We start from the raw sequence: 18,453 nt of genomic DNA, 5'->3' as shown, positions 1-18,453 counted from the left end.
CAGCTAAAACGTGTGTGCTCGAGCGTAATGCATAGGTGAGCTTTGAAGGTCTTCCCAGGGTGTGTGCGTGACACATACTGGTCTCGGCTGCGCACACGCGCACTGGAAAAAACTGGGAGGGCAGGATTTATTGTGATACTGGCTGAGCACAGTTTTACCGGCACTTATTCTTTGGACTTTGGATATTTGACGCTCAAAGACTTTACACAAGGTAATGGCATTGTATGTGTTTTCCTTCTTTTTAATTCAGGTGTTCTACTGATGGTTTAGTTGAGCTGTGCAGCTTTTTTTTTTTTTTGCTTTTGCTTTGTTGGATTTTCCTATTAAAAAGCGCGAGAATCAGCTGCCTTCCTCTCTGCTGTGTCATCAAGTTACTGCTCGACTTAAGGGCCAGGTTGAGCTCTCGGGTAACCATGGCTACACCGTGTTTCCATAGGTAACAGCTCTTGTGCCTCCCTCTGCCAAGGTTGTTTGCTTTTCCCAGGAGAGACCTCAACCAGTCTTGGGTCTGGGAGTTCTTGACGATCCATTCATTTGCCTGCTGGACATTTTTGTCCTCTTCATCACAGGTTGAGCATTTCCTGTCTTGCCTTCTCGAGTCATCTCTGATTACCGCGCTGATTTGGTGAGCCTCTCCTTGGAGAATGTTCTTTTTTTTTTCTTTGCCTCCTTCCTGTGTAAAACGCAGAGCCTGAAGAGCTGCTTTTATTCCACTACCGACTGCCACACGGGGCGGGACGCATAACAGGACTCATTACCGATTGAATTTCTTTCTGCTTCCACCGCCTGCAGCACCTCTTGCAAACACCAAATTAGATGTGCCAGGACTCTTGTAAGGTGCTTGGGGTAATTTTGGGTTAAAATTCATTTGAGAAAGAACCGCTGTGACACTGTGTCACTGGGGAAAATTCAAATCTGAGGAAAATAACCAACCAAGAAATTAGATGCCACACAAACGAAAGTCTACTCTCTTGCTGCTTTTGAAGCCAATCACAGGTCTTGAATGTAATGAGTTTTAACATGAGATTTTCTTTTTTTTACCAGTTAACTTAAATTCTTTGCCAAAAGCAAAATGGAACAAAGAACTGATCTGTAGATGTTACAAATATATCAGTAAATGCCTTTACTTCCTGTTTTTTCTTTAGTTGATCCTAAATATGGTGCCGATTATATTTATGGTTAAAGAAATGTAAGAAAATCCTTCAAATAAATTCATATTGTATTGCATTTGGCACATTTTAGAAAAATCCAAACTTTATTATTTTTATTCAGTGGAGGGAATAACAACTGCCATTATTTGTAGAACCCATTTGTTGCTATTAATACAACCTTCTTCTGCCAATAAGAAAGCACTTAGTTTTATTGTAGATCTCAGATTTTATAAAGTTGTTATATATACAGAGAGAAGGAACTGGGTCTTTTCTTAGTTACATCACAGCTTTTCTATAGGATCTAAGTTCTGGTAATTTTGCATATGCAAGTGGGATTTTGGTTCTGGTGAACCACTGGCTACACATTTTGGATCTTAATCTCATTAGAAGATGGTAGCTAAAGTCCACCTCCTTGATATTTTAAATGTCCTGTTGTTTCAAAAGGCTCATGACGCTCTGCGCTCTAACAATGTTCCCAGGACTTTTAGGAGAAAAACGGATCCAGAGCATCAGAGATCCTGCAGTGTGCTTTACCATCCATAGTTTTTATCCATACCCAAAAAAAAAGCTCAATCCTTTTCTCATCTGATGAAATCCCATTGTTTTGGTTAAAAGTGGCTATGTTAGTCTACTTTCGTGTTGGTAGGACAGAAAAACCTCAGGTTACTTTGGAGATGACACTCTTTGCTGCAGTTCTGCAACAGTAAGCTTTAGAGATTTTTTTATATACCTCCTTTTCAAACCTCCTCACACTGCATGGTATAATATGTTCCGGCCTTGTTTTATTTATTTATTTATTTATTTATTTATTTATTTATTTATTTTTTACTGTTGTAGTTGTTTTAAATGTTTTAATTATTCCTATCGAGTTTAAACAGTTTTATTGCAGCCATTTCCTGACCTGTAAAGTTCAACACACATTTACCTTCTTTGAATGTCATCTTCTCTTGTCTAGCAGGATATTATCATATTATCTCTCCCCTTGATGTCACACATTAAATTCTGGGGAGGAAATGAGCAAATTCTGGGTTTTTTACATCTGTTGCAGATAGAGATGCACTGATCAGGTTTTAAATCAATGACAGATTTGCGATTTCAAGATGACCGACATGTTTTTCTCAGCTACTTCAGGTTAACCGTTTGCCATCTGATTTGTTTTAGTTCCCATTAAACTTAAATGAAGGCGATGAAAGCCAGGCTTGTTTAGCCTGAGCAACTTTTACATCCACTGTTTAAATGGAAGGCAACATTATCTTTTCAAGAAAACTTTGCTCTAGGTATAACTGATGCAAATACGTCAGTTTTTAACAATTTATTCCACTAAACACTGACCATGAATGGAAAAAGGGCTGCAGTCTTCTTGACTGAAGCAGAAGTTTAAAATCCAACAGAGAATGAAGGGATTGCAAGATTATCCCTTTTTGTGCATCAAGGCATTTTGTCCCCAAACTATCTGATTTTCACTAAACTCAAAACATTAAAACTGCATCCAAGAACACGATGTTTTTTATTAATGTGCAGATTGAGTTCAGTTTCGATGCATTTAATAAACAAAATAACATACAGGTCAGATCAAAAGCTGAGCGATTTGTACATGACTTGTGACAAAGAATAAAAGGTTTCCTTTTAGTGGAACTGTTTGGTTTTTTTTTACCACATCTTTTACAGATTTTCTGTCGTTAGCATGCAGGTTCAGGAAGACATTCTCTGCCAACTCCAGTTATTGGAGTGTTTTCTTTTTCTTCAGATAATTAGACTATGTTGGAAAACTCCAGCTGTTCTTGGCTCGACCTACTTGTCGATTGCAGATGCAAAATAGGTTTTAATATCACCTTTGGAACTAGTGTTAACTTAGTTTTTTTATGTCCAATGTGAAAAATTTGTACTTCACAGTCATGTATATGCTTAGGCAGAAACTGGCTACAAGACACCAGAGTTTCATAAAGTCAAGAAAACTATATTGCAAAAAAATTGGATATTTGCAATATCCGTTAAGCACATCAAGCTCTTATAAAATTGCATTTTACCTTTGCCTCAAAGTGGAAGTCAATTGACTGGAATATCTTGCATCTCTATTTCTATGTCGGAAAAAGAAAATAGAAGGGCATACTTCTGTTCTGTTTATGTAACTCACACATAGAAACACACAATCTATTTGTAGAAGACGTTCAGAGTAGGTCAGATGTAATGAGTCAGATTCAGGCCACAAAGACTGACAGAAGCCCGTGGCTCTTCTCTGCAGGACTGATGCTCTCAGGCTCCTCTTCTCCATTTCTGATCTCAGAGCGACTTCCCAAAGCACACACTGCCGTGAAGGTCATTCACTGACACCGCTGCGTTTCTGTGGCAGCAGGATTATAGTGGGATAGAGATGTGTTTTTCAGTGGAATCTTGTTAGGAGTGATCGATATCTAATATTGCGGGCTATTTGTTTTCCTGTCTGCAGATCTGCCGGCCTCCTCCCTGCAGTACTCGTGTGGATCAGTGGACTACCTGTGTTCTCCACGGCTGGCAAAGAAAGGCCCAACCACCAGACCATGTCACGACAAGCCCGCCATCAAGCCGCGGCCCCAGACCTCCACCTTACCCAGACCGCCGACTGCACAAAAACCTCAAGGTAAAAACCCCTTTGGCACGGTGTTGGCCCCTGCCGTCGTAATTGAAGGGTGTCCGCAGGATCGGACCCCATGCTATTAATCTGTCATTGCTTCTGTGCCGTCAAACCTCCTTTCTCCGTACGGCCTCACTCTGCCACTCACGCTGTTTTAGTAGGTCGCTGCTGCAGGAGCAGCTGGTGGAAAAGGAGGCCAGCGGTTCCCAAGTGTTTGTGTTTTGGTTTCATTTGAAGAATGAAAAATATGAACAACATGCGCTAAGTTTAGAGGGCGTCTGAGGAGCAATGCTGGGACACCACAGACTTGTCCCCGATTTTTAAAAGCCCTCGTATGCCGAGAGAGGTGCTGGGATAAATCCCTCTAACTGTACATAGCTCATCATCGAAGTGGTGATGACTTTAAAGCAAAATCTGTCTTTGGAAATGTTCTAAAGCTGAAAATTCTCGTGGGAAGATTAATATATAATCACAGTTCATTTAAGTGTGTTAGTGGGTGAAATAATTTAACAAGATTCAAAAAATCTGGGTGAAAATCATGTTTATTTGAAATAAAATTAAAGTCTTGGTCCTTCAGAGAACTCAACATAATAAAGAATACTTAATAATAAATAAGTGTCACACTTTTCGTATTTTGAAGTAGGAACTAGAACTGGAACAGATATCTGAATCTGAATATTTCCGATACTTTTTACTCCTATAATTTGTAGGCAAATATTTTTAAACAAATAAATAAACTTTTTTAGCTCTTCATGACAAAGCATTGGCTCCAGAATACCAAGTTTTTTTTTGTGCGTTTTGAAATGTAAAGTAACTGCCAAAAGAGCTAAAACTTGCAAACTAGATGGTTTTGTAAAGTAAATAAGTACGTTACTAAAAATCTGCTTAAAAAAGATATACACATGGAAATGGAAAAAAAATAGGAGACCTGAAATAGATTACGCTCTAAAGTGCAACAGGATGAAAAAGCCTGATTTTAATCACCAGAGTCTATAAATATGCTCTTTTCTCAAAATTAAAGAGAATGCAGAAAAGATTTGGAAATGTTTAGAATTTTTTGTTGTTGAACAACAAGTTATTGTGGCACATTTAAAATCCTCTGTGTGGATATTTATGCTTGCATGTGCACAACACTCTACATGTACTCTACACAAATTAAAAGGAAACTAAGTCTTGTTTTGTCAACAGTGATTAGGTGTGGGCTGACTTTCCGGTTGATATCCTTCTGTAGAAATGCCACGGTTTCATTGTAGTAACAAAACTGTAAATAGCAATGTATAACATGATCAAATCCTGTTCTTTAAACAGATGAGTAAGAATTATTCTTATGCCACTGGTGTTGACACAAATTCTTCCTTTTGGACATGTTTCATGGTCTGATAGAGCATAAAGACATGAATAAATATCTGCTCTTTTCAAGATGCTAGATAAAGCTACATAATCTGATATGAATTTCCACAGCAGACTTTTGCAGAAAACCAAGCTTTGAAGAAGCACAGTGAGGAAAAACAGCTTCTAGTTTTGTTTAGTGTGTATTTGAGCTGACGACATCACTAATCAGTTTGCATTAGTAAAAGCCTCTAAAAGAGGGAATTGATGGAAGTCGTTTGAATAAATATATATATATATAAAAAAACAAGACAGATAGAAATGGATAAAAAGAATTAAAACAACTCTGATGTGTTGCCTCATCTGATTTGACCTCTAAGAGATATAGGATGTAGGATTTAGTGTTGAATAGTTTTTGGTTTATCATCGTTACACCCACACACTGAGTAGACTTTTCATATTCTAATACAAAACTGTATGGAGAAAAGCTGCCACCATCCAGTTTGTCACAAACGAATCACCTGGCTGGATGATAAAAATAGGGTTTACTATTTTGTTCTGACATGAGAGGAAAAAATGGGAGTGAAGCTCCTTCCTGGGATGGAAGTATGAGTAAATTTTGGAAACAGGCTTTTTGTTTGAACACACATCTGCCGGTGAGTCAGTATAGGTTTGGCAGGAAGGAAGGGTCTATTTTCTTTTTAGATCCAAAATAAGGTCGGTAGCCACTCCCCTTAAAGGAGACCTACAGTTAAATATCTTGATATTCTGTTTATTTCTTCATGGAAAGTTTCCATTATTTTAGTGTTTTGGTGCTACAGTTATATTTACTCCACGTCTTTTCCTGTTCTTCTGTTTAGACTGATACTGCGTTCATTTATGCAGCCATTAATTTGCTTAGTGAAAACTTAATAATACCTATTCATTGTGATCTAAAATAAACTTGTTTTTAAGACTTTGTGATAATCCATTTCAAATTTGACATCTAAAATGTATAATTTTGGTATTTAGTCAAAAATACTGGATTAAAATTTATTTAACTTCAACTTCAGTTAAAGCCACTAGCTGGATGGTTTCTCTAAAATTTGTCTCCTGTAGAACATGTCATATTGAGTCATTTTGTTCGTCTCAAATACACTCTTGTTTTTCAGCCTGCTTTTGGAAATTATTTGCATTTTGTAGAATCCTCCTATATTTGTCAGTGTAAAACGTCCACCAGTGGTTGGTCTCTTTAACAGAGGCTCTGTTTGGACATTTGAATGCGAAGTAAAGTTCTTCCTCTGTGTCTAGCTTCATCAGACTGAAACATGCACACAGAGGAAGTGCTCACTAGAACGACTGTGACATTAAACTTTATTTCCTGCTTTCAAACAAATTGGGTTCCTAAAGTTAAATATATCCAAATATAAAGACTGAGATCAAAATGGTAAACCAGTAATGTGCATGCACGCATGAAGCAGTGTTGGTTTCAAGACTATAGTTTTTTCTTTTATTTTTTTTTTGTCTGGAAGTGTTGTGGCTTACACACGCAGAAACACAGAGCTGTCAGCATCCTGTTCTGAAATAAGGAAGTAGTCCGAAAGCTGTCGCAGACGGTCGATGTTACTCTGCCTTGCTGCTACCGTTCCTTTCAGTTTTTAAAAGTTTTCTCTCTCGAAGCCTCAGGACGGAGCAACCAAGGCTTTTGACTCAGCCATGGAGATTCTCTCTCTGGGATTTATCCGTGTCACCTGATCGTTTCTCTTCATGCCATCAGCCCCATGTGTCTCCTCCTGTTCTGATGCTCTCGTATTGTCTGGATTTATACATGTGCAGTGCCCCCTAAACCTGCGCACCTGCTCGCCCTTGGCCAAGACAAGAAACCTAAGAGGATACCCCCGGCGCCCTCCAGACCTCTGCCGGCGCCCCCTCCTCCTCCTAAGCCGAAGCCTTGCCTGAGCCCTGCTGGCCAGGGAGCACAGCCGCAGAAAGAGCCTCAGAAGGTTGGACAGCTCATCGAGAGGTTTAATAACTCCAGGTAAGAGGCTGTGAGGAAACTCTCGGTTCATTTATCAAAGTCATAATTTGCACTTTTTAGTGGTCCCGTTCTCCCTACCCTTGAAACTTCTCAGATTCTGTCATGTTACAATACAAATTTTAGTATTTTTATTTAGATTTTTTTTTTTTGCAACACACAATGTTCTGTATAATTTTGAAGTTTAGAAAAAGTGACACTTGGTGTTTTTATTTTTATTTATTTTTTTCAAATGTTACTGTGAAAACCCCAGAAGCTGCAGGTCTTGAGGGGTTTTGTCTCTACCAGCTTTGCTCATCTACATTTTTCCTCACTCTCTGCATAATAGCTTAACCTCAGAGATATTTGATGCAACAAGTCTTCCCACATATTCTGGGTTGGTTTTTGCTCAAGCTTTGACTTTGTCATTTTGTGCTTTTCTCAAAACAAGTCCATTGTGGTCGTTTCCTGTCTGTGGGTAAACCAGCCCCAGTCTCAGGTTTTCTTCTAACAGAAGCCTCCATCCATCCTCGCATCAACTCCTACCAAGTTTCTTGTCCCTTGGGAAGAAATCCATGTCCATAGCATGGTGCTGCCACCGCCATGTTTTAACATGTGGGCTGTGGGTTCAGAATGATGTGCTTTAACTCACAGAATTGGCCAAAAATATCTTGGTCTCTTCTGACCACAGCGGCTTCTTTTACCTGCTTAGTGTGTCCCTTTATATGTCTTCTGACAAACCACACAATGTGGGACTTACAGCTTTCTTTCAGCAATGCCTTTTCTCTTGTCAATCTTCCATAAACATAACTGTTCCTTGGTCTTCATGATGCACTTTGGGGTATTGCAAACCTCTGATTTCACAGATCAGCTGGATTCACACCGAGATTATAACACGAAGGTGGATTCTATCCAACAAGTTGCCCTGGGTTTTAGTTGGGTTGGATCAGAATAAAAGGGACTGAATACAAATGCAGGTTATGATTTTTAGATTTTTATTTTGAAAACATTCTGAGCTGTGAATCATTTTCCTTCCACTTCAAAATTATATGCCTTTTTGCGTTGATCTGTCATATAAAATCATCATAAAATACCATAAAGTTTGTAAAAAGACCCAATGTAAACATGTTAAGGGGGTATGAATACTTTTTTTCAAGGCATTTTACAAATGTGCACTTGTTGCTGGATAAATATAACAGATTTCTTCTTCCAGGCTTCCAGTTGGTCATTAATTAGTGATTAATAATATCTTTCTGTCCCAGGGTGCCCATCCTGGGGGTGGTCCCACGGTCGCAGCTGCACCTTTGTCTGAGAATGGACACTGCGTCTGACCTCCCTCCATCCTGCAGCGCGGACGCCTCAGCGAAGGTCGCGGGAGACTCCTCCTGCGTGGACAAACTTGCACTAAGCCCCTCCGAGCGAACTGATGGCCTGTCCGAACTTTCCCGTCTCGCCTCAATGCACATAGACGGCTCGGACGACGGTGGGCTGGATGACTGCGTGGAGCATGACATCGCGCAGAGGGTGGGCTGCATCAGTGACGCGGACCGCGAACAGGGCTCTTCCCATAAACTTATGGACAATACTGACTCCTCACAACAGAACGGGAAGATCCCCAACCGGGACAGCGGCATCGACAGCCCGTCGTGTGCCACCGAAGGGGAGGCGTTCCCCAACGAGGACGCCATCGACGAGGAGGATCATTACGACAGCGTCACCGAAACGGAAAGTGTGTCCTGCTGTGTTACGCTGGACAATAAGAGGGACTCGACGCAGGACGAGGACAGTGACTTAGACGAGGGGAGCAGCGGGGAGATCCCGTCTCTCACAGACACACAGACCGGGTATCTGACAGATGCGCACTCAGACACACATAAAGTGAGTACCATGCATGCCCATCTCCTGCAAAACTTTCTCATTAATCCAATTCAAAGCTTTCATCTCTAGCAGTCTGTTTAATTTTCATGTCTTGAGGTAATTTCTCTGGATTTTTCAGCAGATAAAAAAAAACTTCATCTCAGACACTCAGACGGCCTTTTATGTCACGGAAAAAAACAGCCTGTGTCTATTATTATCCCGGCTTGGGTGAATGGTTTCAAAGAGTTCTTGTGCATGAAACCTTAGACACTCTAATAGCCTGAGTTTAGTCGGCACAAGTGACTGACTCCTATCTCAAAGCAGCTCTTCCCATACATAAAAGGGTAAATACCTGCCCGAGAGCTGTAACAGGAGCTGGAGCGGATCGCTCGATCAAAGTCCACGACTTTAGGTTTTCCCACAGCTGGACTAAGATTTCAGCTGGGCTATTGATTGTAAACAGCACCTGTACTTGAAACTGTGTGCATGCATTTCCCTCTGAGACAGACTGTCCTGTAAGTACCCTGAAGTTTTTGATTTCAGAGGATCAAATGGGGACCAGTCCAGTACAGTCCAGAGAGATTAAAACGTGTGCAAAGAAGACCTTTGTGCCAACTCAAAATGTTTCTCTCACAGATGATTTTTATGCATATAGAACACACCCAGACTTCTCATAACTGTCACATGAAAGCTAGCGCGTGCAGCCGCTGCCGTCTGTCCACACCCTGAGCGTTTCAGGAGGAAAAAGGCACCGCTGCTCTTCAGCGCTTCCTGATCCCGACACTGCTGTGCAGAGGAAGGGTGTGCAAATACATGTTGCTGCTGCTCCGTGTGTGTGTGTGTGTGAACCTAACATTGCAGCTGACATGTTGATGGGTGCATAATGACGGCCTTGTCACAGAGGATGTGGGTTTTTTAGTGATGCACGCTGCAGGAGGACGACTGAAAACAACTTCTGCTGACTTTGTGTGGCCTCTGCTTACGAACAATGAATGTGCTGCATTTCGTTTTCATCAGAACAACGATCGTTGTGAGGTGAATTTTGTGTTCCCTTTAAGTACCCGGGAACGTCAAAATCTTCCTGTGGGGGCTAATGTCTGTAGTTATCTGGAATTAATCTGTTGTGAAACCCGCGTTGTTGCATCAGACTCGATCCTCCGTGACTTCAGTGCGTGTTCAGCCGGCGAAGCCAGAATACTTTTAGTCTGCAGAATACTTTTAGTCTGCAGCCTCGTTTTATTTAAATTTACTCAAACATTTTTCGGCTTCTTGGACTGTTTCAACTAGTCACCGAAAGAGTCAAAAGAAAGAGGAATGACGTTTCTCAGTTTCACTGAAGCAACCAATAAACACATCCTGTTGGTTTCAATTGTTAAGTTTACAATAATCTACTGCGATACTGTCGCATCCTTTTAAGAGCTGATTGGCATTTTTCAGTTGTTCTTTTTTTCTAAATGAACTAAAATATGCATCTTAATCATTCCCTTAGTTAAAATTCAAATCAGTTTGATCTGGCATCTAAGAAATAAGCTTTGTAAAAACAAATATCGGTTTGTTAATCTTTTTGTGTTTATCCGTTTTCCTCAGTGCTCGGAGGCTCAGAAGCTCCTCAACATCGCCAAAGAGCTCCTCCACACTGAAGAGGCCTATGTGAAAAGACTCAACCTCCTTGACCAGGTAATGCACACCGGCCGACTTATCTCTTTCTGGTGGTGGTTAGATGTGAGCTGGATTTAAGCTTTCACCGTGATCTAACTCCATCAGTCTAGGTTACTGGAAGCAGTGTAAGATTAATCTTCTGAGAACATTTCTGTGTGTATGTGAGTTATATTTAAATGTAAAAAAAAAAAAAAAAAAATCAGCTTTGTGGCTCAAGTGTGAACTTTTGGTCGGTAGTACTATAATCTTCAACTGCTCTGCATCTGTTTTGGTCATTTTGTTTTACCAGCTTTGGTAAGCAGCTCGTGTTAATCCAGTGTAATAAACACAATCGCTGTTCACTCATGGAAATGACTACTTCATTATTTGCTTCATGCAGAATATTCAGCTGATTCTTTTCTCCTTGGTCTGTTAGGGTTTTGTTGCGTTGTGATGAGAATCCTCTGCCAGTGGTTGACTTGTCTTCCTCTTTGCTCAGCTCATGTGGTGCAGCAGATAAACAGCTGTCCTATCGCAGAGTAGCGTTGGTTTATTTGTTTCCCGAGGGCAGAAAAGCCTTATAGTTTGCTTCCTGTTTTTGTTCTTGCTACATCAGTGCCCGTTTCTATGGTTACTGTAAAGCCCACCTGTGGTTGGGGCTGGTACGGAGGTGAAAGTGGATGTAGGTAACGAGAGGAGTATGTCACATGAGTCATGACAAAAGTTTTATGTGTGATTGTAAATTTTTGACCTTGCGTCTTCCTCGCTGTAATATATTGAAATGTTAGCAGCCGCATCAAGCAGATGTGTTTCCTTTTTTATTATTATTATTTTACATTTATGATGAGAGCCACATTCTACTTTCAGGAAGTTCTGCTTTTGTGCATGCTGTACAGAACCAGTTTGCACGCAAGCAGAAGTGGAATTTCGCCTTTTTGAAAATATTTTACATCAACTGTTAAAGAAGCAAATCCGTGAATCCTTCATTTGTTGCTTCACCTATTACAGCTGCCGGCACTCCTGATAAAGATGTGTTTCTCATAGTCACTCTTCAAAATGAGAAAGACAACAGAACATGCTATTCAAGTAAGGCAAACATGTGTCTGTCTTGTCAAGTCAGGAGATTGCAGTTGATTCAAATGGTCCAACTACTTCCTCAGTGGGTCATAATGTTGTGCAGATGCCTGCTAATGAACCATCATTTGCTGCAGCTGTGTTGAAACGGGAAAAAATGAAAACCTGCAGGATATTGGCCCTTCAGGACCGACTTTGGGCACCACTGATCTGGAGATTGTGCAAAGGAAAGTCCTCTTTCTGTTTGCTCCAACCTTGTAAAATGTTATAGGAGAACACCAAGTGCTTTTCCTTTGGCTGACAGAGGGTTGTGCAAAATAGTAGCAGTAAATGTACCAGTAAGTGTGGCACCAGTAATTTTGTTTGAAAATTACAGGTTTGATTTTTTTTAATTTTATTTTATTTATTTTTTAATGTTTTCAGTGTGAGCGTTTGTAACTGCAATAAAACGAGAATTTAACTTTTTTCTTTTTCCACTAAAGGTAAAAGAAGGTGGAAAGGTTTTTCCACTGTTTTTTTTCTACTAAAGGTAGGGTATAATGGGGAAAGAACTGCTGTGAAAGTTGGTTTGCAACTAGGCATCAGTTTAATGTAACATTTTCTACTCACATTTTAGACTCTTCCCTTCTCCCCCCTCCCAAAAAAAAAATTCACAGCCACTTTGTTCTATCCAGTGATTCAAAGTTGAACTTAAATTAGAAGAAAGGGTTTTTGGAAGAAATTAAACGGCTGCAACAGAAGTCAGAATATCCTGATAACTGGTCTGCGATATGGCTTAAGATCCTTAAGCATTTCCACAAATGGGCTGAGAAAACGACTCGATGCATCTTAATTGTGCCCTCCTAAAAGCTGGGTTGTTTCAAATTGAGCCATGTCTACGGTGCAGCTATCGGTCACAATCAAACACAGCGGTGTTGTGCAGCCAATAAATGAGACGTTGCAGAACAGAGTGTAATGTTTCGTTTTTAGCAGCTGGTATTTGAAACGATAATAATGGCTTTGTCTTCATCACCTTGTGTGTTGCAGAAGCTTTTTCAGATCCAACGACTTATTCTGGGTAATTAGAGAGATGTAACAATGCGTATGGGAGTTTTAAAGATGTTTTTTACAGCTTCCATTTATGTACAACTGTTCCATCAACTTTCAGTTTTGTACTTACAAATGAAATGCGCTACTTTACATTTACCTCCGAAGTCTGAACTCGGGGTTGAGAATGATGTGGCACAACTGATTGCAGTACAGTGACACTCAACAGTTGCTTGTAATACTTCTTACAAACATTATTTTAGGCTGTATTTTCTGCATGCAAACGCCACCTTTAATTTGTTCAGTTTAGATTTACAAGCGCTAAATGTAACGTTGACTTCAGACGAGCATGTCACCCAACGTGTTTCCACTGCAGCTGCTGCTGTTGATGCCGGGAGCGGCCATGTTGGATATCAAAGTCGGTGTTAGAAAATTTCTCTGACTTTCTGAGTGGAAAGTCTGGCTTCGGAAAATCGTTTCAGTAGAATTTTATGACTCGGAAGTCAAAGCTGCCAAATTCCGACTATAAATTAAACTCATTGTTACTATCATTTATTTACAGTTTATGGGTTTTGTCTGTTTTTGCTACAGAAAATTATGACGTTTATTTTTTTTTGGTAAAGGCTTTGCTCTAAAAAGTTATGGGGTTAATTGTGTTGTGGTCAACATAATCTGTCTGAAAAAGGCTTGTCGTCAACGTTAACCAAGTACATGTTGGGGTCTATTTGAAAATTGAAATTATTTCATTGTGTTGTTTACACAAGTATCTAATTTAATACATTTAGATAACTCTAAATACATACTTTCAGTAGAACAATGTCTCAAAGTGAAAATGACTTTTTTTTCTCAAAATTTCAGTTAACATTTCTTACAGCCGCTTCCACAAAGCAACTTCGAAATACAGAGATATGTTAAAAAGGTGTAATATAAATTTGCATTATTTTGAATAATCTCTCAAAATTCAACAGATTATTTCTAACCAACCAGCATGAAACATTTCCTGTTAGTGTTAACGGATCTGAACCTTCAATTATTTGATATGATTTTCATTTTCACAAAGGTGTTTTGTTTTATTTTTTTGTTTTTTGTCTGCAGGTATTTTGCACTAAGCTCACCGAGGCTTCAATCCCTCAGGACGTCATTACAGGGATCTTCTCCAACATTTCCTCCATCTACTTATTCCACGATCAGTTCCTGCTCCCAGAGCTCAAGACAAGGATTACTGGAGAATGGTGAGGAGTAAACACCCCATCGCAATATTCTTAGCATGATGACGTGTGGATGTTTTTCTTCAGGGCAATCTGGTCAGAGTTCATGGAGGACGAAGGAAGCTTTTCAGTGACACTTGTGTTTTTGCTCCAGGGAATCAAACCCTCGCATTGGAGACATCCTCCAGAAACTGGCTCCTTTTATGAAGATGTACGGAGAATATGTGAAGAACTTTGACCGATCCATGGACCTGGTCAACACCTGGACCCAGAGGTCATCTCAGTTCAAGAGTGTTGTCCAGAACATACAGGTTTGTTTCTGTGGTTCAACGTGTAGCTTGATGACGATGAAATGCTGGTTCATCCATTTCATCCTGCAACCTTTTTTGTTTTTGTTTGTACTTCATTTGTCAAAAACGTACAATGTACCAGGTTGAAAACCAGTGAAAAAAGAGCCAAATGTTCAAATAAAAACCTTCAGAAAGCCTGGAGAACTGTTTATCCGGATCATTTTAGAAGTCCAGGCTTAAACTATCGACAGAAAAAAAAAAGGTTTAAATGAATGTCAGTAGGGTCAGGAGAAAAACTAAGTACATACTTTTCTAGGATTTAAGAGGCAACATTGTAGCCAATAGGTGTCAAGATGTTTGATTGACTATCAAGCGTCACCTTCTGTATAAGTAGGAGTTTAGGTTGTTTACCTTTAGAATATAGGTGAGTATTTGCACAATAACAGAATGGAAAGACATCAGCAATGACCTCAAATGTGAGTTTGGAAAAGTGTGGAAATGTGTGGGGTTTTTTTTTGTTTTGTTTTAAGATTAGGGAACTAAAATCTCAATTTGTGTTTGATCCAACAGAAACAGGAGGTGTGTGGGAACCTGACACTGCAGCATCACATGCTGGAGCCGGTCCAACGGATTCCTCGCTATGAGCTCCTGCTCAAAGACTACCTGAAGAAGCTGCCCGACGATGCTCTCGACCGCAAAGATGCAGAAAGTAAGACATGATGAAGCTAACACACACACACACGCACACACACTGCTGTCAGTCACAACTAGTAAACTACAGACTGAAAGGAAACCCTTCAGGTTTTTTTTTCATTTCTGGGATTTCACTTTTGAAATCTTTAAACTTTGTATCAACATGCAGACAGGTTCCTTGTGCCTGATTGGTTTATGTAACAAAGTAATAACTGACCAAACGCAGGATTCTCTGATGCTTACAGACAGCTTCAAGGGGTAAATTGTGGAAAATCATTATGTGAGTCGGCTGAAAGCAAAACTGTTGTCTTGCGTCCTGCAAAAGCTGTGAAATAACTTGTTCTACAGGTTAAGTGAAATAAAATGAAAATGCTGGAACCAGTGCAGAACTCCTTTCTGTTCAATGACAATTAAAAACCAACGTGTTAACAGCTTGGGTTGTCTCACTCACAATATGTCTCTGAGACATTCATTAATTGTGCTCACTGCGAGGTGGGAAAATGGCAAAGTGAAGTCAATCGGAGTTTTATTGTTGCACACAACATCAAAATTATACTCCCATGCTTAGAAAAGAGCAGAAATACTTCCTCAAAGGCTAGATACGGTTTTCTTGTAGCAATTCACTTTGATGACGAGACAAAAACACACCGAGCAAATTAAGAAACTAAGTAAAACGAGTGTCTAGCGATAACAGGGAATACACACTTTTTAGAAATCACCCCCTGGATTGACCCAAAGACAAAGGTAGAGAGCTACTGGAAGAGTACAGAGTCGAGTATTATGTTTCAAACTGCAATAAGCTATTTAACTTTTACTGTCACAGAGAAATGCATCTGATTCAGAAAAGATGTTACTTGTTGGTTTGAGTCTGGGAAGATTAAAAAAATGTTCTGAAACCTGCATAAGAAACAATTTAAAGCAACATGAAAACCCGAGGAAGCAATTATGAGCTTACTTTCACCTGTTTGTAAATGTAAGAATTTATTTTTAAAATTGTAAAAAATAATGATTACAGATTTAATGAGAAAATATTAACATTTGATACTTCTAAGGGATTGTGAATCAGAACTTGAGGATTTTCAGTGAAACAGCTGTATCCTATAGAGGGAGAAACACACATTTGTGGTCTAAACTCTACCTGTCTTAACACCTTTCACCCTTTAATGATTTGTTTGAACAGTCTTTTTTCCTAGATTAATACTATAAAGTACTTGCATTTTTTTTAAAAATAGGACTTCACAAGGTCAACCCCATATTGATATCTGGACATCGTCCCTCTGCAGGTTGCAAAGAGACAAAACACTTTTGGTGACCATGAAGATTCTGCCAGAAATGGTAGACCTCGTTTAGTTAATTGGTTTCTTGGTCCTCATCTAACTTAATAAAAGTATTGCCCATATTTATTTTTTTTAATAGATTGGTGATGTTTGCAGTAGTTCCAGAACCTTAACTTTAGTTTGTCTTAAACCAGTTTTACATCTGTTTGAGATGATTGTCCTACTGGAAACCTGCTTGTGTCAAAATTGTTAAATTGACTGAAGTTGAAAAATCTAGAGGTAGTCCTCCTGCTTAATTTTTGTATCTCCCTTGTATTATGCTCCTTTGTTAATCTTGAAAGCGTCGCATGTAAATTTTACTGAATGTTGAAAGTATCAGCGTTGAAATAGACAAATATTTGTTGGTTGTCACTCTGTCTATATATGTTAACATTAAAATCCCTTCTCTGTGACTGATCTTTTACCGTCTTCCACTTTAGATAATCCTAGACTTTCATGTTTATCCCTAAACCTCCAGGCCAGTTTCTTCCCCTTTGTGTCACTCAGGATGTTTCTTCAGGATAAAAAAAAAACTCGATTTATCAAAACTTCTGTATCCAGAACTAAATGTATTACAAATAGCAGAAGTTACAATAAAGCAAACTTTACATATTGCCCATTTGCAGAGAAGCAGTAGCGTATTTAACCTAATCTTATAAATTCAATCAACCCTGTGTTCATTTACTAAAACCATAGCTGTTTGTTTGGAGTCCCCTGTCCACTCCTACAGAGAAGCAATTCATTCCAGTTGCTCTGGCCTCACTCCGCAGCCTGAGTGTCTCTTCTGTTTATGTGAGGTTATGATTAATACACCCAGCCAATGTGCTCACAGTCGTTGTGTTACTCCCTGCTGGCTGGAAGCCTTTCTAAAGCACAATGTTTTATTAAAAATGACCATTAACCTTTTGCAAACAACAAATGTCTATCTGTGTGACAAGTAAAAAAAATATTGCTCTGTTTGAATTTCATTCACATGATCTCGCTCGCCAGTTTTGCACTTTTTAATCACTGTTCATATTTGCACTGCAGAGGCACTGGAGCTGATCTCTACTGCAGCCAACCACTCCAATGCAGCAATCAGGAAAATGGTATGGCCTTAAATTCTTCCTGCACACAAACTAGCTAACTATTTTCATCTCTCTGGTGTTGTCTTGGTCAGCTTTATAAGAACAAGTTACCCAATCAGACACTTGCTCATGTTGTCTCCCCGTCAGCGACATTGCGTTAACCCAGACAGGAAGTTGCTGCTTCCTGCCTGATGTGTCATGACTGAGATATCATGGCCGCATGTTTTCAACACTGGTCCTCCGCTTTCCTTGTCATTTACCTCTCCATAACACCTGTTTCTCACACATCCTTCAAACAACTTACAAATGCCAGAATGAAGAGGACAAAACTTCTGCTTTCCTACTTTTCGTGTGAAACTGAAAATAAAAAAAACAAAAAAAAAGACGAGCCTGACACAGATCACCACCAGAGGGAGAGCTAAGCTTAGAGCTCCGTCTGTCTTCTGACTGGAGAGTGTCTCTGCTCCTCTCATCCTCCTGTTTTCCTTTATTTTTATTTTTGTTCAGGAAAAGATGAACAAGCTGTTGGAGGTTTACGAGAGGCTTGGGGGAGAGGAGGACATAGTAAATCCTGCCAATGAACTCATAAAAGAAGGGCATATTAAAAAGATGTCAGCCAAAAATGGAACAGCACAAGACCGATACCTCTACTTGGTGAGAAGACTGTGTAATTATAGACGCGTCACACGGACTCAGAACGGCTCTTAATGTCAGATCTGCTCAATAAATGCTTAACATCTTCTTCGCTTTCAGTTCAACAATATGGTGCTATACTGTGTCCCTAAACTCAGACTGATGGGGCAGAAGTTCAGTGTCAGAGAGAGGATTGACATTGCAGGAATGGAGGTATAATCCTGTTGTATTTTTTTTCTGCTTGCATTGTCATGCGTTTAATACATTTATTCTGTTTATTTTTTTGTTTTAATCTCAGGTCCAAGAAAATGTGAAGCAGAACGTTCCTCATACATTTGTTATAATTGGTAAACAACGTTCACTGGAGCTGCAGGCTAGGTAAAGGCAATTAAAATAGACCAATGACCCACACTCATATGCATTCGGATGTGCAAGTAATTGAGTTCATGTCTGTTTTGGGAATAGGCAAGTATAAGATTATTATGGTGTGACAACGTGGAGTAAAAATGCTACCGTTTCACAGTATTCACATGTGCAGTTTAAACCAAAATGTATTCATGATGTAAT

The 18,453-nt window shown here is 39.6% G+C and overlaps 1 protein-coding gene across 2 annotated transcripts in view; it reads left to right on the top strand.

Annotated features, from left to right (window-relative positions):
* The window catches only part of fgd (faciogenital dysplasia), a 63,808-nt gene that overhangs the window by 36,429 nt on the left and 8,926 nt on the right, over positions 1–18,453 (top strand). For both annotated transcript variants that reach the window (XM_008414078.3, XM_008414077.3), the window contains exons 2-12: positions 3,598–3,768; positions 6,907–7,108; positions 8,347–8,962; positions 10,529–10,618; positions 13,775–13,911; positions 14,042–14,198; positions 14,748–14,886; positions 17,216–17,274; positions 17,761–17,907; positions 18,007–18,099; positions 18,185–18,264. In XM_008414078.3, the coding sequence (XP_008412300.2) occupies positions 3,598–3,768; positions 6,907–7,108; positions 8,347–8,962; positions 10,529–10,618; positions 13,775–13,911; positions 14,042–14,198; positions 14,748–14,886; positions 17,216–17,274; positions 17,761–17,907; positions 18,007–18,099; positions 18,185–18,264 (1,891 nt within the window). The remainder of the gene's footprint in view (positions 1–3,597; positions 3,769–6,906; positions 7,109–8,346; positions 8,963–10,528; positions 10,619–13,774; positions 13,912–14,041; positions 14,199–14,747; positions 14,887–17,215; positions 17,275–17,760; positions 17,908–18,006; positions 18,100–18,184; positions 18,265–18,453) is intronic.

Source organism: Poecilia reticulata, chromosome 7, assembly GCF_904066995.2.
Source record: "Poecilia reticulata chromosome 7, P_reticulata-male-v2, whole genome shotgun sequence".
Lineage (NCBI taxonomy): Eukaryota > Metazoa > Chordata > Actinopteri > Cyprinodontiformes > Poeciliidae > Poecilia > Poecilia reticulata.
This window is presented reverse-complemented; position numbering and strand designations above follow the sequence as displayed.